Genomic DNA, 17,517 nt, shown 5'->3' with positions numbered 1-17,517 from the left:
ACCTCTGTTTTAAACACTGGGATATTTTTTTCCTTCCTCTCTGTAGTAGTTTATAATGAAAATGAGGGAGGGCTAAATGAAACTTGGACTGTTGAACCCAGTTAAAAAATCACAGCAGTTGGCTACTCTTGCTGTCTAAGAATATCTATACAGCAGAGATGCTCTTGTCAGTAGCAACATACAAGAGTCTAATAATGTTTGGAGGAATCCTCTGATCACTGGGATGGATCCTGTCTCATTTGTACAAGATTGTGCACAACCATAGAGATTTTTTGGCAGGAATCTCCCCTGTAGATGTATCAGAGTATGAGGATTTGAAAAGCTATTCTGGCAGGGGGATTTGTCTGAGGCTCTCAGCTGTCACAGTTGTTGAGTTTTAGATATTAGCTACTGTTAGTGGGGAAACTGCTGAGTTTCTGCATTTGTTAGTTTGCTCCTCCCTGTCCTCCAAGGTGCTGGAGGTGGTTTTACAAGGAAGGTTTTTAAATGTGATCAAACCACCTTGGCAGTTTCTGATAGTGTACTTCCTTCCTGCAAAACTGATCACTAACTGCTCTTTTTCCCCTTTTTGGTTTTTGAAGAAGTCTCTGCTGGAAAAACCATCAGAATTGATGTCTCAGTCATCATCTTTCCTCTCCCTCAGTGGCTTTTCTCTTAATCAGGTAAGTGAGGATCAGAGTCTGCAGCCATGAAACTAAGTAATGTGGCAGAAATGTGGGGGATATCCTTCAGTTCAAACCAGTGGTAAACCTGAAAGGAATCCACATGTCTAAACTCAATCTGTATCAGTGAGATTATCTTTGCCTTTATGAGTTGTTTTCCCACAAAGTTAATCCTAACTGTAGTTCTGCACATGTGCTGTTGAATCTTGCTGAGTTCATGGGTCCCTTGCTCTTAGTAGAATCATGTAGGTTATTGTTCATGACCAATGGATTACCCATTCTCTTCCAAATAACTGAGCAGGGTCTTGATCCAGTTTTCTTTGGTAGTTGGAATGTAAAGTTCTTGTGAAGGCTTTGTAGTCCAGTCAGGAGAAATCTGTCCTTATTCAATGTGATGGATTTAATCTTAAATAAAATGGTCAAAGAAGAGAGGGGGCTGGGGATTGAAAAGGAGTTAGGAAAATATTTGTGTCTGTAATTGTTTGTTTGCTTTATACAGTCTCAGTGTTTGAAATAAATCCAATATCTCATTTTTAATTTTGTTTTTATTCCAGGAAAGATATCCAAATAACAGCATGTTCAATGAGGTTTATGGGAAAAACATGAATACCAGCACAAAAACAGAAGTCAGCCCTTCAGTTGCCCATCAGGAGACTTCACTATATTCTCTGTTTGAAGGGACTCCGTGGTCTCCATCCCTTCCAGCCAGCTCAGGTAATCCTGCTGTGGTTTGTTTTGTTTTTGTCTAATGATTTAAGAAGATTTCAGTTAATATTGAACCTACAGCAAGTTAAATATAACTGGAAATTACAAAACAAAAACCTGCTTGACAAGGTCTCTGGAAGTTTAGTTTGTTTTGATTATCCTCAGAAGTGTGAGGGGATTCTGTAATTATTGTAGGGTAAGAGCCTGGATTTTAATTAGTTGAGCAGGATAAAAGTTGTAGGAGGTGTTAAGTCCTGAATATCTCTTGAAGGTAGATTCCTAACAAGCGTATTTGGGAGTAGGGCTTTAGCTCAAACATCCATATATTTTGTGTTGCTTCTTTGGAAAAAGCAGGAAGAACTGGATTTCATAGTGTAGATATTTGAAAGAGAAATTATATGACTGAAGAGTATGGAGGAAAAAAAGACAAGAGGTGCTTTTTTGGGGTTTTCTGTGTTTTGGTTTCTTGTTTTGTTTGGGTTTTTTTTACTGTTAAGCAGCCAAAAAGCAAAGCAGCTTTTTCCTTAGTAATTATCTAAAAGGCATAAACCATAACTGTTATGTCATTATTTTACTCTCACTAAAAAGCCAGAAGAGCTGAGGGGAGGAATTAGTGTAATCCAAGAGCTGAGTGGATTTTAAACAACATCTGCACCAGATCAGAATTTTGGTCGTACTGAGACTCCAGCAACTGACCAGGAATAGTGGTGGTGGGTGAAAAGGAAGGAGTTGCCAAGTGCTTTTATTCTAGCAGGATTCATGGCTCACATGGTTTCCACTTTCTCTCCCTTCACCTCCTCATCTGAGACTGGATCATCTCCTGCCACCTGGCTCTGCTGGGCTGTCTCCAGGCATCATTCTCTCCTGCCCACAGACAGGCTTCTCCATCCTCATTCTCCTCAATGGTTCACTCTTGGGTTCTGGTCTGAATTGCTTGAAAACTCACAGAAGTGTAAAACATTCACAGACTTGAGAGTTCAAGTGGTAAAACTTTATTGTGGGTTTTTATTTAGTTTGAGCAAAGTTCTTCAAGAAACATGGGGAAAATGGCTTTGGCTAGCCAGCCCTCTTGAGGTTTCCTGGGTTTTGCTTCCCTGGTAAGCACATGTGTGCATTAAACACAACCATTCTGTCTTGTATAGCACACAAATTCTCATTCAGAACTTAAGCATTAATCTCATGTAATGGAGGGAATAAAAACTGACCAAAAACTGGGCTTTGGCAGAATTTGTAGCAGCACCACGACATTGAAACCTGGGAGGCTCCTGCCATTGCTGTTGACCTTTTTCCTCTTGCCTTGTAATCACTAGATCACTCAACACCAGCCAGCCAGTCTCCTCACTCCTCCAACCCCAGCAGCTTGCCGAGCTCCCCTCCAACCCATAACCACAACTCTGTTCCCTTCTCCAACTTTGGACCTATTGGGACCCCGGACAGCAGAGACAGGAGAGTCGCAGACCGCTGGAAAACGGATAAGCCAGGCAAGTGCTGCCTGCCCAGCTTGTGTGGAGTGAGTTGGTGTTTGTCCCATGGTGGTTTTGCAACGTTCCTTTGAACTTGTCCTTCTCCTGTTCTAGCAATGGGAGGGTTTGGTCTGGACTATCTCCCAGCAACGTCGTCGTCTTCGGAGAGCAGCTGGCACCAGTCCAGCACTCCCAGTGGCACCTGGGCAGCCCAAGGTCCCCCCAGTATGGAGGACTCCTCTGCTGTGCTTATGGAGAGCCTGAAGGTATGTTTGGCTGAACTGAGCTCAGGAATGAGTCCTTGTCTGTGGGGCCAGAAGATCTGGTGATGGGCGTTACCCTATTGCAAGAGTCAGTGTCAGAAGGGGAAGGATTTGCCTGCAGGTTCTCTGGCACAGGCAGTGTGGGAGGGGTGACCAGGGCTGGTAGATGTTAGTTTTCTGGATCTTGCTGTTCTAGATTTTTTGCAGAACAAGGCCAGGCTGGCAGAACTGGAAGAAATGATAACATTTGCTTTAAGTAGTCTAAAACTAGTAACTGTGAAGGTGGGATGAATTTTTATGGTAATGAGGATTCTGGAGGAGAAGCTTCTTCCAGGGAACCTCTCTTATGAAGGGCACCTTTGAAATCTGGTTAACTTTCATGATAGGCCAGGTATGAGTGACAAAGAGGGAGATTGCTGAAAAACTGTCTGTGGTTTCTCATCCATAAGAGGGGGGCTGTCTTAACACAGGGAGGTGCTAGTGTTGGCTGTTTGTTTCTAGTCCATCTGGTCCAGTTCCATGATGCACCCTGGACCCTCAGCCCTGGAGCAGCTGTTAATGCAGCAGAAGCAGAAGCAGCAACGTGGACAAGGCACCATGAACCCGCCGCATTGAGACAAGAGGTGGCAACCCTTGCAAACGAAGGCTCCATAAACCATGGCATGTTGGGTTTGCAGGACTGGCCCACACAGTCCTGTGCAGGTGGCAGCCCTCTCTTCTGTTCCTTGCTGTCAGGAGGGTGTAAGTGCTCCACCAACCCACTGAGTGTGCACAAAAAAAACGTCCGCAGTGCAAGGAAACAACATCAGGAACTCTCCCATCCCTGGGCCCTCTGGAGGGAGAGAGGAACTGCTGCTTGTCTCACTCAGTAACCCGATATCACCGCCTCTCACCTTCTCCATCGTGCATGTCCCCAGCCACATGGGAAGCAAAAGCTGAGAGCGAAGGGCAGATGGGAGAAGCCAATGAGAACTTCTCAATCCTTTTCCTCTCTTTGGGGAGATAAAATAGGAATCCATTAATGATTGCTTCGCTGACTGAGAATGTAGTTGAAGTTACTCCTAAACATCTTTATTACTCTCTCAGTAGTAAGATCACACTGAATTCTTCCGTACACAGACGTGCTTCGTAGTCAGTGTGTAGCAATGAAAGCCCCAGGTGCTGCTCTGGTCAGAGGTGGTTGGTGACAAGGTGGGGCTCGATCTCCTGGGCTAGCAAATGAGTTTCATGAAGGAGAGTCTGGCACTTGGCACCACTTCACCTTGCACCCAAAGGCTTTGGCCAGCCCGTGGGTGGGTTAGAGACTCCAGCATGAAATGCCCTCCTCTCAGTAGGTGTGGGAGCCGTGGCGGGTGGCACGGGGCATCGCAACGCTCTGCTGGACGGGCAAGTCAACTGCTATGGGGTTTTAAATTAATGTTTGATTCCTGTACTTTTACTGTAGCATAGTGGCTAGCCCCTCCAAGGGCAGGCTAGTCTGTGCATTCACAACCTGACCCATTTTAATAGGTAGGTAGAAAGCTTTCAGTGGTTTTTGTTTGGGGTTTTTTTTGTTGTTATTTTTTTCTTTCTCTCTCCATCCTCCCATCTTCGCTGGACGCTGGTAGTTTCATCTCCAATGTGCAACATCTTGCAGAAAAGAATCAGGGGTCCAGCAGGGCTGGGTAACACCGACAGTCTGCCTGGGCTGTGGGGAGTGCACACACCCCCCCAGGCACGCAGCTGCTCTGCAGAAACCTGTGCCCTCCCTGCCCCCAGCTGCAGCCCCAAACTTCCAGTCCTGGGAGTGAAATTGGAAGCACCCGTGGCTACACGTGTGTCACCCACACACGGGGGAGGAGCATAGTGCTGTTCCTAGATGCAAAGGTGCAGAAGGGAAGAGGAAAACGTTTTATTTGCTATTTATTAGGGGGAAGGAAGACTGGAAGCTTCGTTAAAAGGATGACAGTTTTGTTAGGTTTCCCAGGGAAGTGACGGAAACAATCTCCATGTCCATTTGCTGTGTTGAGCAGTAGGGGTTTGTGTGATGATTCAGGATCTCTGAGCTGGGGATCAGCTGCAGAGCAAAGCACACGCAGGAGCCAAAGTGGCACTGGAGTCTGGGCAGCCCCAGAGAATACAAAAAGGGAAGACAGAGGAGACCCAATCCTCCTCTGGGGGTACGAGCAGCTCCCCCCCAGTCTCCATCTTAGCAACATCCCTGTTCTTTGTTGCATTTCAAGGCTCTGTTTCCTTTTAAAAAAGTCCAAAAAGCGACGTTCCCACCCAGTGGCAAGATGAACCAAGCCCCTCTGTACTTCCCCCAGCCCTCCCAGTTTGTCTCTCGAGCTGTGCCCCCAGGCAGCTGCGACATTCCAGTGTTTGAGCCCCCCCAGGTCTCCCTCCCGGCAGTGCCAGGGTCCCAGCTGCACCCTTCAAGCCCCTCTGTACTTCCCCCAGCCCTCCCAGTTTGTCTCTCGAGCTGTGCCCCCAGGCAGCTGCGACATTCCAGTGTTTGAGCCCCCCCAGGTCTCCCTCCCGGCAGTGCCAGGGTCCCACTTGTGCATGAGCATCCGGCCTCGGGAACGCCTCCGACTCTGGGCTGGGACTCCCCTCCCACCCTCTGATGCCCCCGGGGGAGTGAGGGAAGGGGCCTCCAACAGAAACTGGTTTGTGTCGTAAGCTTTTTTTGTGTTTTTTGTCTGTCTGTGCAAGAACTGCAGCTGCTGAAATCAGCTTTGCCTTTAATTAAACCATGTTCTCTCCATCCCAGGTCTGTGTGTCACGTTTATTTCCTGTGTCACTTGGCTGCCAGCTCTTGAAAATGCATTATTTTTCTGGAGAAGTCAGAAGAAGGTTTGAAGTTCATTTGTTTTGGTTTGGTTTTCTGTTTGAAAGACAGCATAAGAAGTCAAGAGGTTCTGGCTTGAGCTCAGTGCAGGTAATTGGATGTGTGATTTTGTGCCATGTGTTTTGAGGAGCTTGCAAAGCTCTGCCTCAGTACCTGGCTGGGGTACCTGAGCCTGGCAGGGCACAGGCAAGGGGAGCTGGAGGAGATGGAGCCTTTCTGCCCCCAACCTGCCTGCAGATCAGGATGTTGGCTCTTTGCATCTGGTGTCTCAACAGCATCTTTCCAAATCCATCAAAAGAAAACCACGGAGATGTGCTGTTTTTTAAAGGGTGGATTTTTATAGGGTCCAAACAACAAGTTCCTTCAAAAACAAAGGAGGTTTTAGGTTGCTGGGAGAGCAGGCTTCTGCAGAACTTGCCTGATAGGAGCCAAAGTGGGAAAACTGCTGCCCTTGGCATCTTTCAAGCACTGTAGGTGTCTGGCTCCAGCTTGTGTGTTTCAAGGATGGAGCAGGGCAGATAATTTTAAAATGCCAGAAGGAGCAGCTGCCAGCAGCCAGGGAGGGGGAGATGGTCTGAGAGTAGTGCCAGAGGCAGGGGGGCCCAAACCTCTTGGATAGGGAAGAGGGCATCAACATTGGTATGGGCTTCTATAGAGGTGACAACTGTGTTGCTGTGTGACCTGCTGAGTGTCTTTCTAACTTCCTGTCTCCTCTGACTGCTGAGAAAAAGCTTTGAGATGCAGCTCCAAAAGGTGAACAATGTGTATATTTGTACTGGTGGGTGGGTTTGAAGTGCATTGTCCATTGGAGCTGGGTGAGGCTGCACAGCATCTCTTGTTTAACCTCTTGTGGTTGGTAGGAATAAGTAGGTGCTGTTGGAAATTCAGCCCTTCCTGATCTTACAGCTTCCTGTTCCTCTTCTGGCCCTGTCAGCAGGGCTGGCAATGCAAGTGGCACCACCCACTCCTGGGTTTTCCCAGCCCCTGGCTTCTCTGTAGAAAAGCATCACTGAGGGCAGGGTGAAGGTGAGACAGAGCTGTTGCCAGCAGGTCTGTTGGTAAGCAGAGCTCTTAGGACTGAATATATTCTTAACAGGAAGACAATTAGCAACTTTTTAATCAGTACCTGTTTTAGAGAACAGTGCAAAGGGTGAAACAGAAGATAAAGCTTTTAATACAAGTAGAAGTCGTATTTTAAGTGCAGTGATTATTTTGGAAACTTTTTAATGGCAACAGTTGAATTCTTCATTTCTTTCCATGTCCACAACCTTAAACTCTTCTGAAATCACATCTCCAGGTCTTTAGTGTTTGACTCCTGAACGAAAGCCGATGGGAAGATGCCAATCTTCCCATTGCACTGACCTTCTAACCAGTCTTCATTCACTGGAAGGTAAAATGGACACAATTTTTGTCACCCTTGGGATGTACAGGAACATAATGACCTCCACGTGCTCCAGACAGGCCCAAGATCACTGTTTGCAGGTGTTCTGCTGAGAATTCCTATGTCAAAGCCTAGTAGAGAGTGGGATGTGGGGGAAAGGGGCTGAGGGGGAACAAGGCAGAGAGCAAAGTTGTAAGGTAAGAAAGAATGCCAAGCCAGAGCAAAGTTTGTAAGGTAAGAAAGAATGCCAAGCTAGGGTGAGGAAAGGAGATTGAAATAGAAACCAAGGGGCTCAGAAGCTGCCTTGGATACCAGGTAGTGGAAACAAAGTGAGTGTGGCAGTTGCAGGGGCAGGAGGCACTTGTGGAGAGCAATCTTGCAGGTGTTGGATCCTGCTTGTCTTGTGGCTCTGTAGGTTGGGCTGGTGAGCTGCCAACCCTCCCTTCATCAGGTGCCTGCACAGCAGAGGGTGGAAACACCTCAGTAGGCTGGATACTTATTTTTTCATTGCTTTTTATGGGAATGGAGCACATTTGCCCTGTGAATTTGGGAACTGGAAGCTTGGTGACACAGCAATGGGAAAGCAAATCTTGGATGTGTCCATAGGTTGTCCTTTCAGCAAAAGTTTTGGGGCTGACTGGGCAGATGCTGAGAAGCCACAACTACCACTGGGCACCTTGAGGTCAGGCCCTGCTTTCACCAGAGCTGGGAGGTCCCTCCCCTGTCACCAGAAGAGGAGCACCATTACCTTTGGATAAAACAAGTATCACATCTCCTGCCTGAAACTCCAGGTCTTCAGGTTGGGTGGCTTCATAATTGTACTGTGCTATGACTTGGGTTGGTCCTGTCTCCTCCTGTGGCGGCTCCTCCGGTTTGTTCTCCAGCAAAAAGCCCCTTCCCTAGGGCAGGAGATAAGCTGGTGAGGACACCTTTTTACTTCTCCTGTTCCTTTGTACCTGCATAAGAGATACTAGCTCTTGGAGAACAAGTCTTACAAGGAGTGGCTGAAGGGAACTGGGGGTGTTCAGCCTGGAGGAAAGGAGGCTGAGGGGGAGACCTTTTCCCTCTCTACAACTCCCTGAAGGGAAGCTGGAGCGACAGGGGGGTCAGCCTCTTCTCCCAAGGAACAAGTGATAGATTAAGAGGGAACTGTCTCAAGTTGTGCCAGAGGAGGTTTAGGTTGGATATTGGGAACAGTTTCTTCACCCAGAAGGATGTTGAGCTCCGGCACAGGCTGCCCAGGGCAGTGGTGGAGTCCCCATCCCTGGGAGGTGTTTAAAAGCCCTGTAGATGTGGTGCTGAGGGACATGGGTTAGTGGTGGCCTTGGCAGGGCTGGGTTAAGGGTTGGACTTGGTGATCTTAAAGATCTTTTCCAACCAAATCGATTCTGTGATTCTAAGCTCTGCTTCTCCTCTCCTCCCCCCTTGGCTCCTCTGCCTTTCAACAGGTTGCTGGTTGGCTTTGAAAGCCTGGGTTGGGCTTCTGGCAAGGAGAGCAAAGGCAAGGGCTGCTTAGGTTCCTTGCCAGGAGTGGGCAGAAGAGGTGGCCATCACTGCTGGCTGTCACTGACCTCCGTGATGTCACACCAGACTGTCAGGCAGTTGTCCTTGCTCTGGCTCCAGGCTGCCTCCAGGTTCTCTGTGCTCAGGACCACCAGCTCCTGGCTCTCTGCAGGCTTGTACCTGGGTGTGCCAAGAACACAGGTAAGGGTGGGAGCCCCAAAAACCTGGCTCCTGGTGCTGGCAGTGGGTGGTGCCTCACCTCAGCTCTGTGTGCTCGGGCTGGAGTTCCAGCTTCTTGCAAACCAGGTCCAGAAGCTCCATGTAGGAGAGGCCTGGCTTGACTTGCAGGGCCACTGTGTATTTGTAATGTACCTTGAGGACATGGGGGCTGGAGGTGGCTGCTTCAGCCTCCTGTGGGTGGTAAACTGGATGTGAGAGCTTGTGTGGCTTGGAGAGGGCAGGGAAAAGTACCAGGACATGGGAATGGGAGTTGTTTGAATTAGATCTGAGCTGCTGGTCAGGGAAAAATCTGTGCTGGCCTATCCAGCCTTTGACATTTCCCTCAGGTCAGCTCAGTGGTCAGGCCACCCAAGCTCTGGTTGGCTGTGTGGCTGGTTGGCAGCCCTGGCCCAGGAGGGAGCACAGGAGTGGCACTTCACAGCCCTGTAGCCCACAGCACTGTAGCTTTTGGTGACCAAATTTGAGGTGCATCAACCCCCCTCATTCTTTTTCTGAGTGTGGACTGTCATGTTTTCCTGTCTCTGCCCAATGTGACCTTCTGATTCACTGCCCCTGCCCACAAGTGGGTGCATAACAGCCAAGCTCTCCTGTTTCTCCCTTCACAAGTGCCACGTGAGTTGCACAAGGGTTCTGCTGATGGCCAACAAGCCTGAGTCACCCAGCTGGGTCTGGATGACCTGCTGGCCCCTCTGACTCTCATCCTGCTTTGGAGAAGCTCTTGGATGATGAAAACCTGAAACTCCTCCTGGGCTGGCACACTTGCTGGTCATGCCAGCACCTTTCAGTGTGCTATGGGGTTTGTAACATGGATCTTGGGATCTGCATTGGCCAGATGTTACCTTGTCTGTTTCTGTGGGCTGTGTTGCAGTAGCAGGAGCATAGTCTGTGGAGGAAGAAAGAGGTGGCTCAGCAGGTGGGGTGGGGTCAGCATTGCTGCTGTGGGCCTAAATATGCATTCAGATCTCCTGCAGCTCTTCCTGACCCCTGTCATTACCTACAGTGACCAGCCCTGGCACCAGTGGGGGACCCTTGAATGGAGGCAGCATCAATTGTGATAGGATTCATCCCTAAGGTTTAGCTGTAACCACCAAGCAGAGGTTTGGGCTCTGCCCCTTCCCTCTTGTAAGCACAGGAGCTTTAGGAGTGGGATGACTTTCCTGAGTGGATTTTTAGTGTCTTTGCTCTTCTGATCTCCCCAGGTCCACACTGAAAACTGGAGGTGATTTTTGTCCTCCTGGGGTCAGGAAGCGAAGTTCAGACCTCCAGGTAGTGTGATGGGATGCAGGTTTGATGAAGTCCCATCACAAAGATCTGTTGTGTCTTTTGTCAGTGCTTTGACAAAACTGTGCTCATGATGGGATGAGACAGAGCGACACTCCTGGGTGCAGTCCCACTGCTGGAGCTGCAGTGGCTTTTGGTGCCATGAAGATGCTCCCTGAGATGTTTGCCCTTAACTCTCATGAGCCACAGCCATCTTCTCTACCAACTTTACCACTGAAAGCCAATGTGTGCTTGGGATGTCAGCCCTGTCCTGTCATTAGTAGTCATCTGGTCCACCTTTCCCCACCAGACCCTGGCTCAAGCCCACTTAGAGGGGCTGGGCAATTGCTTGTCCATGTGCTTCCCCTTGGCTCCTGGTTTCATCTTGCTGGAATGTGTGTGCTCCCTGGCTTTAAACCACCAAGTCAGCCTGAGTCCCTGAGAGCCCTGCAGCCCTGTTCCAGCTTCCCAGCACCCTGCACCAACTCCCCTGGGGCCATGTGGTGGCCCAAGTGCCACCATGCCTGCCCCAGGCCTGGGACACTGGGTAGCACTGGGCCAGGAATCCCCTTCCCAGGGCAACCACAGCTCCTTCACAGCTAGCCCAGCTTGCAGCAGCACTGAGACCATCGCCAGGGCCCTGCTCTAGGAAAAGCCTGTAAGGAACCTTCTAGTCCAAGAGTTGGACAAGCTGGGTCACTTGCCCTGTTCCTACCCCCAAGCTTTTTTTCCCATTAGTGCTAATTAAGAGGGATTTGCTTCCTCAGGGACCCGTGGGCTCTGTTTTACTCCATCCTCAGCACTGCAGGTGCCATCTCTGCCTCCTGCTTTAGCTCTTCTCCAGCCTCCATTGCAAGGGGACTCAGGACCGAGGTGGAGATGAGCTCTAGCCCTGGTCTCAACACGTGAGGACGCAGCACTGAGCAGACCACCTCAAACTTGCTGCTGGGGGCACCCTAAGGCACCCCTGTTCCCCCAGCTCCCTCACTGACCTGGTGGCGGCCGCCGCGGCTTCTCGGGCGCTGAGGAGGTGGGTGGCTCTGGGATCTCAGCTTCAGTAGGGATTTCTTCCTGTGCCAACGGCAAGAAGGTAGTGCTGTCAATCCCACCCTTCCTCAGGGAGCTGGGGCACTGATTTTGCAGGTCCTTCAGCTCACGTGAGGGTGAAGCCAGAAGAACCCACCCCAGCATTATGAGAGGAAGGGAGTTGGAGGGGTGGGTCCTACTTGAAGACCCAGAATAGGTGGTGGGTGAACGCGTGGGGATCTTCTCTCCCCAGGACACTATCTCCTCCTGGGCCTCCTCACCTGAATGTGCAGCTTGTTCTGGAGCTCCACAGGCTCGAGGAAGTTGCAGGGGACGATCCCTTTCTGCAGGGGAAGGAGAGGAGTGGGGATTGCTTGGCAAGGAAGCAACCTGCCACTGGGGGCAAGCTGAGCTTGTCCTCCTCTTGCCCTGAAGCCAGGTGAGTGCCTGAGGCTTGAAGGTTAGTTGCTGCAGGTTGGGTGGGTTTCACTGAACCCTGTGGCCTAAGCCAGGGGGGACATAAGGGACTTAGCAAGAAGATGGAGACTCCCTTTTTACAAGGAGTCACAGGGAAAAGAGAAGGGGTAATGGGTACAGGTTACTCCTGGGGACATTCCAAGTGGGGCCCAGGAAAAAAAATTCACCATGAGAACAGTTAGACGTTGGAATAATCTCCCAAGGGAAGTGATGGAGTCCCCTGTGTTGGGCAGTTTAAAGACTCAGCTTGATAGGGTGCTGGGCCATCTAATTTAAACTATATTATTATCTAGAAAGATTGGACCAGGTGATTCTTGGGGTCCCTTCCAACCTGGCATTCTCCGATTCTGTGACTCAAGTCAGAAGCTCATTTAGTTGCTGATTCTCTGCAGATCCTCACACTGTCCACCCCATTGTCCACCTCCTCTTGCCAAGCACACCCCTGGTACCTTTCCATTGAACATCACTGTAGCCCAGTTGTCCTTCTCTTTCTTCAAGACAAAGACAATGTTTCCTGGCAGGACCGGCAGCTCCTCATCGGTCTCGGGGATGAACTCGTACAGGACACGGTGTGGCTGCCCTTCAAGGGCCCTGGGGTGGGAGCAGTGGCCAGGAAGGTGGGTGATATTGCTTCTTTACCTGATAGGGGGAACCCAGACCTCTGCCTCTACAATCTGTTCCCTGCCACCCCACATTCCCCCCCACCAGAGTTTTTGGTGCCACCTGGACAGTTGCCCGCGATGGTCCAGGATGAGCCTGGATCAGGGTTAGTGGTGTTGTCCATCTTTCACCCAACTCACCTCAGGATTTCTGGGGTCTTAGGCCTGGGTGGAGGATCAGAGGCCTACCAACAAGAAGAGAAAAAGAAATTTATCAGTCATCTGGAGGACTTTAGTTACTTTGCACAAATGTCCTGCAGCTTTCACCCCTACATGGTTCCTCCCTCCCTGTGCTGGCACCAGGTCAGGTGTTTGGAACCTAAAGGGAGTACTTTGTGGCTTTGCAGGCAGCTGTGGTGGGTTTTCATCTCCCTGCCACCCTGATCCATAAAACAGCTGCCAAAAGTGCCCTGAGGAATATCCCTGGCTTTGCTCCTTCAAAGGAGCAGTTTCCAAATTCTTCCCCCAGTCGCCGGTTTTCAGGGCTCGTTCACGCTCGGGGTTTTGGTTTCAGCTCAGGGTTGAGATCAGGGATTTGAGATCAGTTGAAGCAGCAAGTTGTGCTTCTCTGTGTCTTCTCTGTCTCGTAAAATCCTTGCCTGCCACTGTGGTGCTTTGTGGTCTCTCCTCATTTAAGGTCTCTGGTGAATTTTATCAACCCTTTGAAGAAGCTACTTGAGCTAGACCTGACTCTGGGTGTCAATACTTGGCTGTGTTAAGACAAGTGTATGTTATTTTGAGTAACAGTGCTGTAGGTTGCAGCAGCTCCACGTCCCCCTGTTCCCTTGAAAAGCTCCAGTTAAAACTCTCGGGTGCCTTTAGAGCTGGAAAGATGCTGCTACATCAGCAGGGAAGCAGCAGGGAGACTGTGAAGGGCTCTGGGAACTGTGAGGAGGAGGAGGATGGAGAATGAGAGCAGAACTGCTCTTGCTTCTCTACTCACGCTTGGGCACATGAACCCAGTGATGAACAATGAACCCAGTCCTGCAGAATGTCTGTGAGCAGTGCCTGCTGAAAGCCACCAGCCCACAGCAAGAGAGGATGTGTCACCAGGCCCCTACTTCCCCATTCAGGGAACCAGCTGAACCTCAACCACAGCCATGGGTGGGTTTGGGCTGCACTCTCTGATGACGGACAGAGCAGCTGAGATGTGTGGGCAGGGCCTGCCCCCTCCCCACAGCCAGAGTGGAAGGGTCATGGTGGCAGTGCTGCTGTTTGCTCCTCACCACGAGCCAGAGCCCTTGGTGAGCTGCAGGACTGTTCCCATCCCCACACCCTCCTGAACTTTTCCTGAGGAGGTGACTTACCTGTGGCTGGAGTGGAGCAAATCCTGAGAAACTGTCCTTGTCCACCACAGATGCCACCACCTATGGCCAGAGACAGGCAAGTAGTGACTTAGTGCTCATAGACCTCCCTTAGACATCTGTCAACCCTCTGTTGCTGTGGGCCAAGCCAAGCTCTTGGGCATGCCTTGGGTTCAAGAGGCTGTGGTTGCAGGCATCTCTGACTACAGGCTGGGAGTGCTGCTGGCTCACCTCTCATCGTGGCAAGGTCTTAGCCCAACATTGAGGTCATCATGACTCTCACTGCAGAAGAGTTTCCCTTTATCTTTTCATCACAAATGTTGAAGGGAGTCAAAGTGGTCAGCTGGAGCCCTTACCTCCTGTAGGTGACTTTAAGCATCATTTAGGAAGTTCATAGATGTTTGTGTGCAAGTTCCTGGGGATCACCTGACACTTGAGGAGCTGTTTGGCTCTCAGTTGTCTGATTCCCCAGCACCTGCACAGCCCATGGGGCACTTCCCAGAGGGTGAAATCCCTGTGCTTGGACTTTGGACACTCAGGAGAGAAAAATGTGCTCACTGATCTGAGCTGAGAAGCCCCTTTCAAATGGAGCAGGGGAAGAACTGGAGGTCATTTCTGGGTGCCAGTTTTTAAATAGCTTCTCTTTCTCCCTCTGATCAAGTTCTGGCTCAAGCTGAAGCTCCAGTGGGACCTTTCCAGCTGAGTGACTGTCCCTCATGTCTTGCTAAACTGAGAAGAGGCCACGCTCTGCAGAAACATGCTTTGAGCTCCTCTGCTCCTGCAGGTGGCCTGTTCCCCAGGAGACAGTTCCCTACGTGCCATCCCTCCCTTCCACCTGGGAGGGATCCCTGAGACATGGGCCAGTTCCATATCTCTGGGTACCCAGCAGGCAGCAGCTCAGAGATCAGCAGCTCTCCTCAGCCCACAGGCTCAGCCTGAATAAGTAAGATACTTCTTTCTTACCATAGCCTTGCCCAAGTAGTCCTTCTTCTCCAGCTGAGCCACTTGCTTCTCATTTGGTCTAAACAGCTTCCCGGCGGGAATGGCCACCAGCTCACAGAGCTTCTGCTTCTGTAGCACAGAGAAGTCACAGCCTTCTTCAGAGGTGAGAGCAGAGACTGCTTCATGTCCCCTTCCTTCTGCCTCAGAGGTTAAGGTCTCACTCCACAGAGTCAAACACCCCCGTGACAGCCCCATTAGATGGACCTTGATGCCACCCATGTAACCCAAACTCTCTGTCCCTGCCTCCCTAGCGATCCAAAGCTGTTCCCACCACCTCCTCTCTCCACATGACACCCCCATTTTGCTCAACCCACTGCATTTTTCTTCTCACACTGCAGCTAAAAGGCAGTTTCTCTGTCCCCTGGGATTTTCCTCCCTCCCAAAGGCAGCAGCTGTGAGCCCTGCCCCTCCCTACCAGGATGGCTTCCATCGCCCTGTCGATCTTGTTGTGCTGGGGCTCGGTCTTCATGCTCATGGCCAGAGCCAGGTGCTCCTCAGCTCTCTCCCAGTCCTGCATTGTGGCGTGGACCAGGGCGATGTTGTGGAGTATCTGCCAGGGGAAGGAGAGCAGGAGAAGCAGCTCTTGGAGCAGCTGGACCCTGCCAGGAGCAGGCTGCAGGAGAGGACAGCAAGGTGGGGACGTCTCACGGAGCGCTGCACCTGCTTGGCTTGTTTCTCCACCAGGCGTGGAGAGACCTCTGCTGTCCCCTGCCCAGGTGTCTGGAGATGATGAAGCACCTCGTGGGACCAAAGCTGCCAGCCCAGGGTTTCTCACCTCGCAGGCAAAGAGCCTGTATCGCAGCCCCAGGATCTTGTAGTCAATGAGCTGGTTGCCCCGCAGCTGGGCCAGGGCTTCTTTGAAATCCTTGACTGCCTTTTCATGGCTGTGGGGCAGAGGACAAGGGTGTCACCACCTGCCTGTTCAGTACCCCTTGTGTCTGGGGTGTTTGAGTTCAGTGGGGTCTCTTCTGACTCCTGGCAGTGTTTTCAGACACCCCACGGGGAGGAAAGCTGCTCCAAGGCGTTAACCCCAAGAATGTCACTCTCTTTGACCTCGAGGGGTTGTGATTTGGCCCCTGGGGCCCCAACCCCCCCGGGGCCACCCTCAGGTGAAGGCTGGCATCTCCCCCAAGCAGCAGAACAGAAATGGGAAAGCCCTCCACTCACTTGTGCTGCAGGTAAAACACTGTCCCCCGCTGGAAATAAGCCACTGCCAGGTGCTTGTCACAGCCAATGCTCCGGGTGAATGCCTGCATGGAGGTAGGAAGGGGGTGAGAATGGAAGACCTGCCAAGAATTGAGGCTTTGGAGCAGTTATGCCTGTCCTGCTTTAGCCAAGGGGCCTAAGCTGGGCATGGCTCCCTGTGGCACTGGGTGCTGGAGCCTGGGCCAGGGTCCTAAGTTTTTTGGAGCTGAAACCATCAGTGTCTGAAGGAACTGGATGCGTTTTGCCTGGAGGAGAGGAAGCTAAGGGGAGACCTTTGGTAACTCTCTACAGTTCCCTGAGAGCAGGTGGGAGAGAGGAGGGGTCAGTCTCCCCAGTAATAAACAGCAGGACAAGAAGAAATGGGCTCAAGTTGTGCCAGGGGAGGTTTAGATCAGATATCAGGAACAATTTCTTCACCCAAAGGGCTGTCAGGCCCTGGCCCAGGCTGCCTAGGGCAGGGGGGGAGTCCCCATCCCTGGAGGGATTTAGAAGCCCTGTAGATGTGGTGCTGAGGGACATGGGGCAGTGGTGGCCTTGGCAGGGCTGGGTTCAGGGTTGGACTTGATGATCTTAAAGCTCTTTCCTAATCAAAACGATTCCATGACTTGTGTCTGCAGGCACCACGTGGAAGGAGGGGGAGCAGCCTCTCCTGCTGCTTCCCTCTGATTCACGGGGCAAACATGTCCAGCAGGAACAGCCTGGGGCTTGTTCTGCTTCATCCCAGCTTGAAGAAGCCCTGGCTCCTTCCCTTGGTCAGGCTGCACCCTGGATTCCTCCCTCCCCACCCGGGGTCGGTGGGCAAAGGTGCCGTGGGGTGGTGGGTCCAGGGGGCTGGTTCTTACCTGCGTGGCCTTGGCAGGGCTGGGTTAAGGGTTGGACTTGATGATCTTAAAGCTCTTTCCTAATCAAAACGATTCCATGACTTGTGTCTGCAGGCACCACGTGGAAGGAGGGGGAGCAGCCTCTCCTGCTGCTTCCCTCTGATTCACGGGGCAAACATGTCCAGCAGGAACAGCCTGGGGCTTGTTCTGCTTCATCCCAGCTTGAAGAAGCCCTGGCTCCTTCCCTTGGTCAGGCTGCACCCTGGATTCCTCCCTCCCCACCCGGGGTCGGTGGGCAAAGGTGCCGTGGGGTGGTGGGTCCAGGGGGCTGGTTCTTACCTGCTGTGCCTCGGGCAGCTGCCCCAGCACCAGGTGGACGCAGCCGATGTTGAAGCAGATCTTGGCAGGGGGATTCTGCACGGCCATGAAGGCCTGCAGGGCTGCTCTCCAGTCCTTCCCGTCCGCTGCACACACCCCCTCTTGCCACAGCCGGATCGTCTCCACCAGGGACATGGTGCACTGGGGGTCCCGGGGCACCCGGTGGGTCTCACCCCTCTGCTCGTCCTTCCTGGCTCGTCTTGCTGCCTTCTGCTTCTGCCTTCTGGGCTGCAAACCTGGCAGGAAGTGGCCCCAGCGTCACTGAGATGGGATGGGGAAGTGGGGCTGAGGCTGCTCCTCCTGGGGTTCTGCTCCTTCCTCTGCTCCTCCTGGGGTT

General features: G+C 51.5%; 2 protein-coding genes across 5 annotated transcripts in view; one reads left to right on the top strand and one right to left on the bottom strand.

The window, feature by feature from the left end:
• SMG7 (SMG7 nonsense mediated mRNA decay factor) overlaps nt 1-3,945 on the top strand; it is a 30,751-nt gene extending 26,806 nt beyond the window's left edge. For all 4 annotated transcript variants that reach the window (XM_009994652.1, XM_009994651.1, XM_009994650.1 and 1 more), the window contains 5 exons: nt 582-662; nt 1,217-1,376; nt 2,678-2,848; nt 2,945-3,096; nt 3,595-3,945. In XM_009994652.1, the coding sequence (XP_009992954.1) occupies nt 582-662; nt 1,217-1,376; nt 2,678-2,848; nt 2,945-3,096; nt 3,595-3,708 (678 nt within the window). In that variant the 3' untranslated portion in view covers nt 3,709-3,945. The remainder of the gene's footprint in view (nt 1-581; nt 663-1,216; nt 1,377-2,677; nt 2,849-2,944; nt 3,097-3,594) is intronic.
• Nucleotides 3,946-7,208: 3,263 nt separating this feature from the next.
• NCF2 (neutrophil cytosolic factor 2) lies at nt 7,209-17,315 on the bottom strand. Its single transcript, XM_009994648.1, is given in 15 exon segments — nt 7,209-7,306; nt 8,053-8,203; nt 8,876-8,987; nt 9,067-9,227; nt 10,665-10,695; nt 11,317-11,378; nt 11,564-11,677; nt 12,260-12,401; nt 12,611-12,654; nt 13,777-13,836; nt 14,737-14,844; nt 15,191-15,325; nt 15,551-15,659; nt 15,943-16,025; nt 17,142-17,315. Coding segments are annotated over 15 exon segments (1,584 nt in total).
• Between the last annotated feature and the right edge of the window lie 202 nt (nt 17,316-17,517).

The sequence above is a fragment of the Chaetura pelagica genome, unplaced genomic scaffold (genome assembly GCF_000747805.2).
Source record: "Chaetura pelagica isolate M959 unplaced genomic scaffold, ChaPel_1.0 scaffold363, whole genome shotgun sequence".
NCBI classification, from domain to species: Eukaryota; Metazoa; Chordata; class Aves; order Apodiformes; family Apodidae; genus Chaetura; species Chaetura pelagica.
Note: the sequence above shows the minus strand (reverse complement) of the source record. Positions and strands in the feature narration are given on the sequence as shown.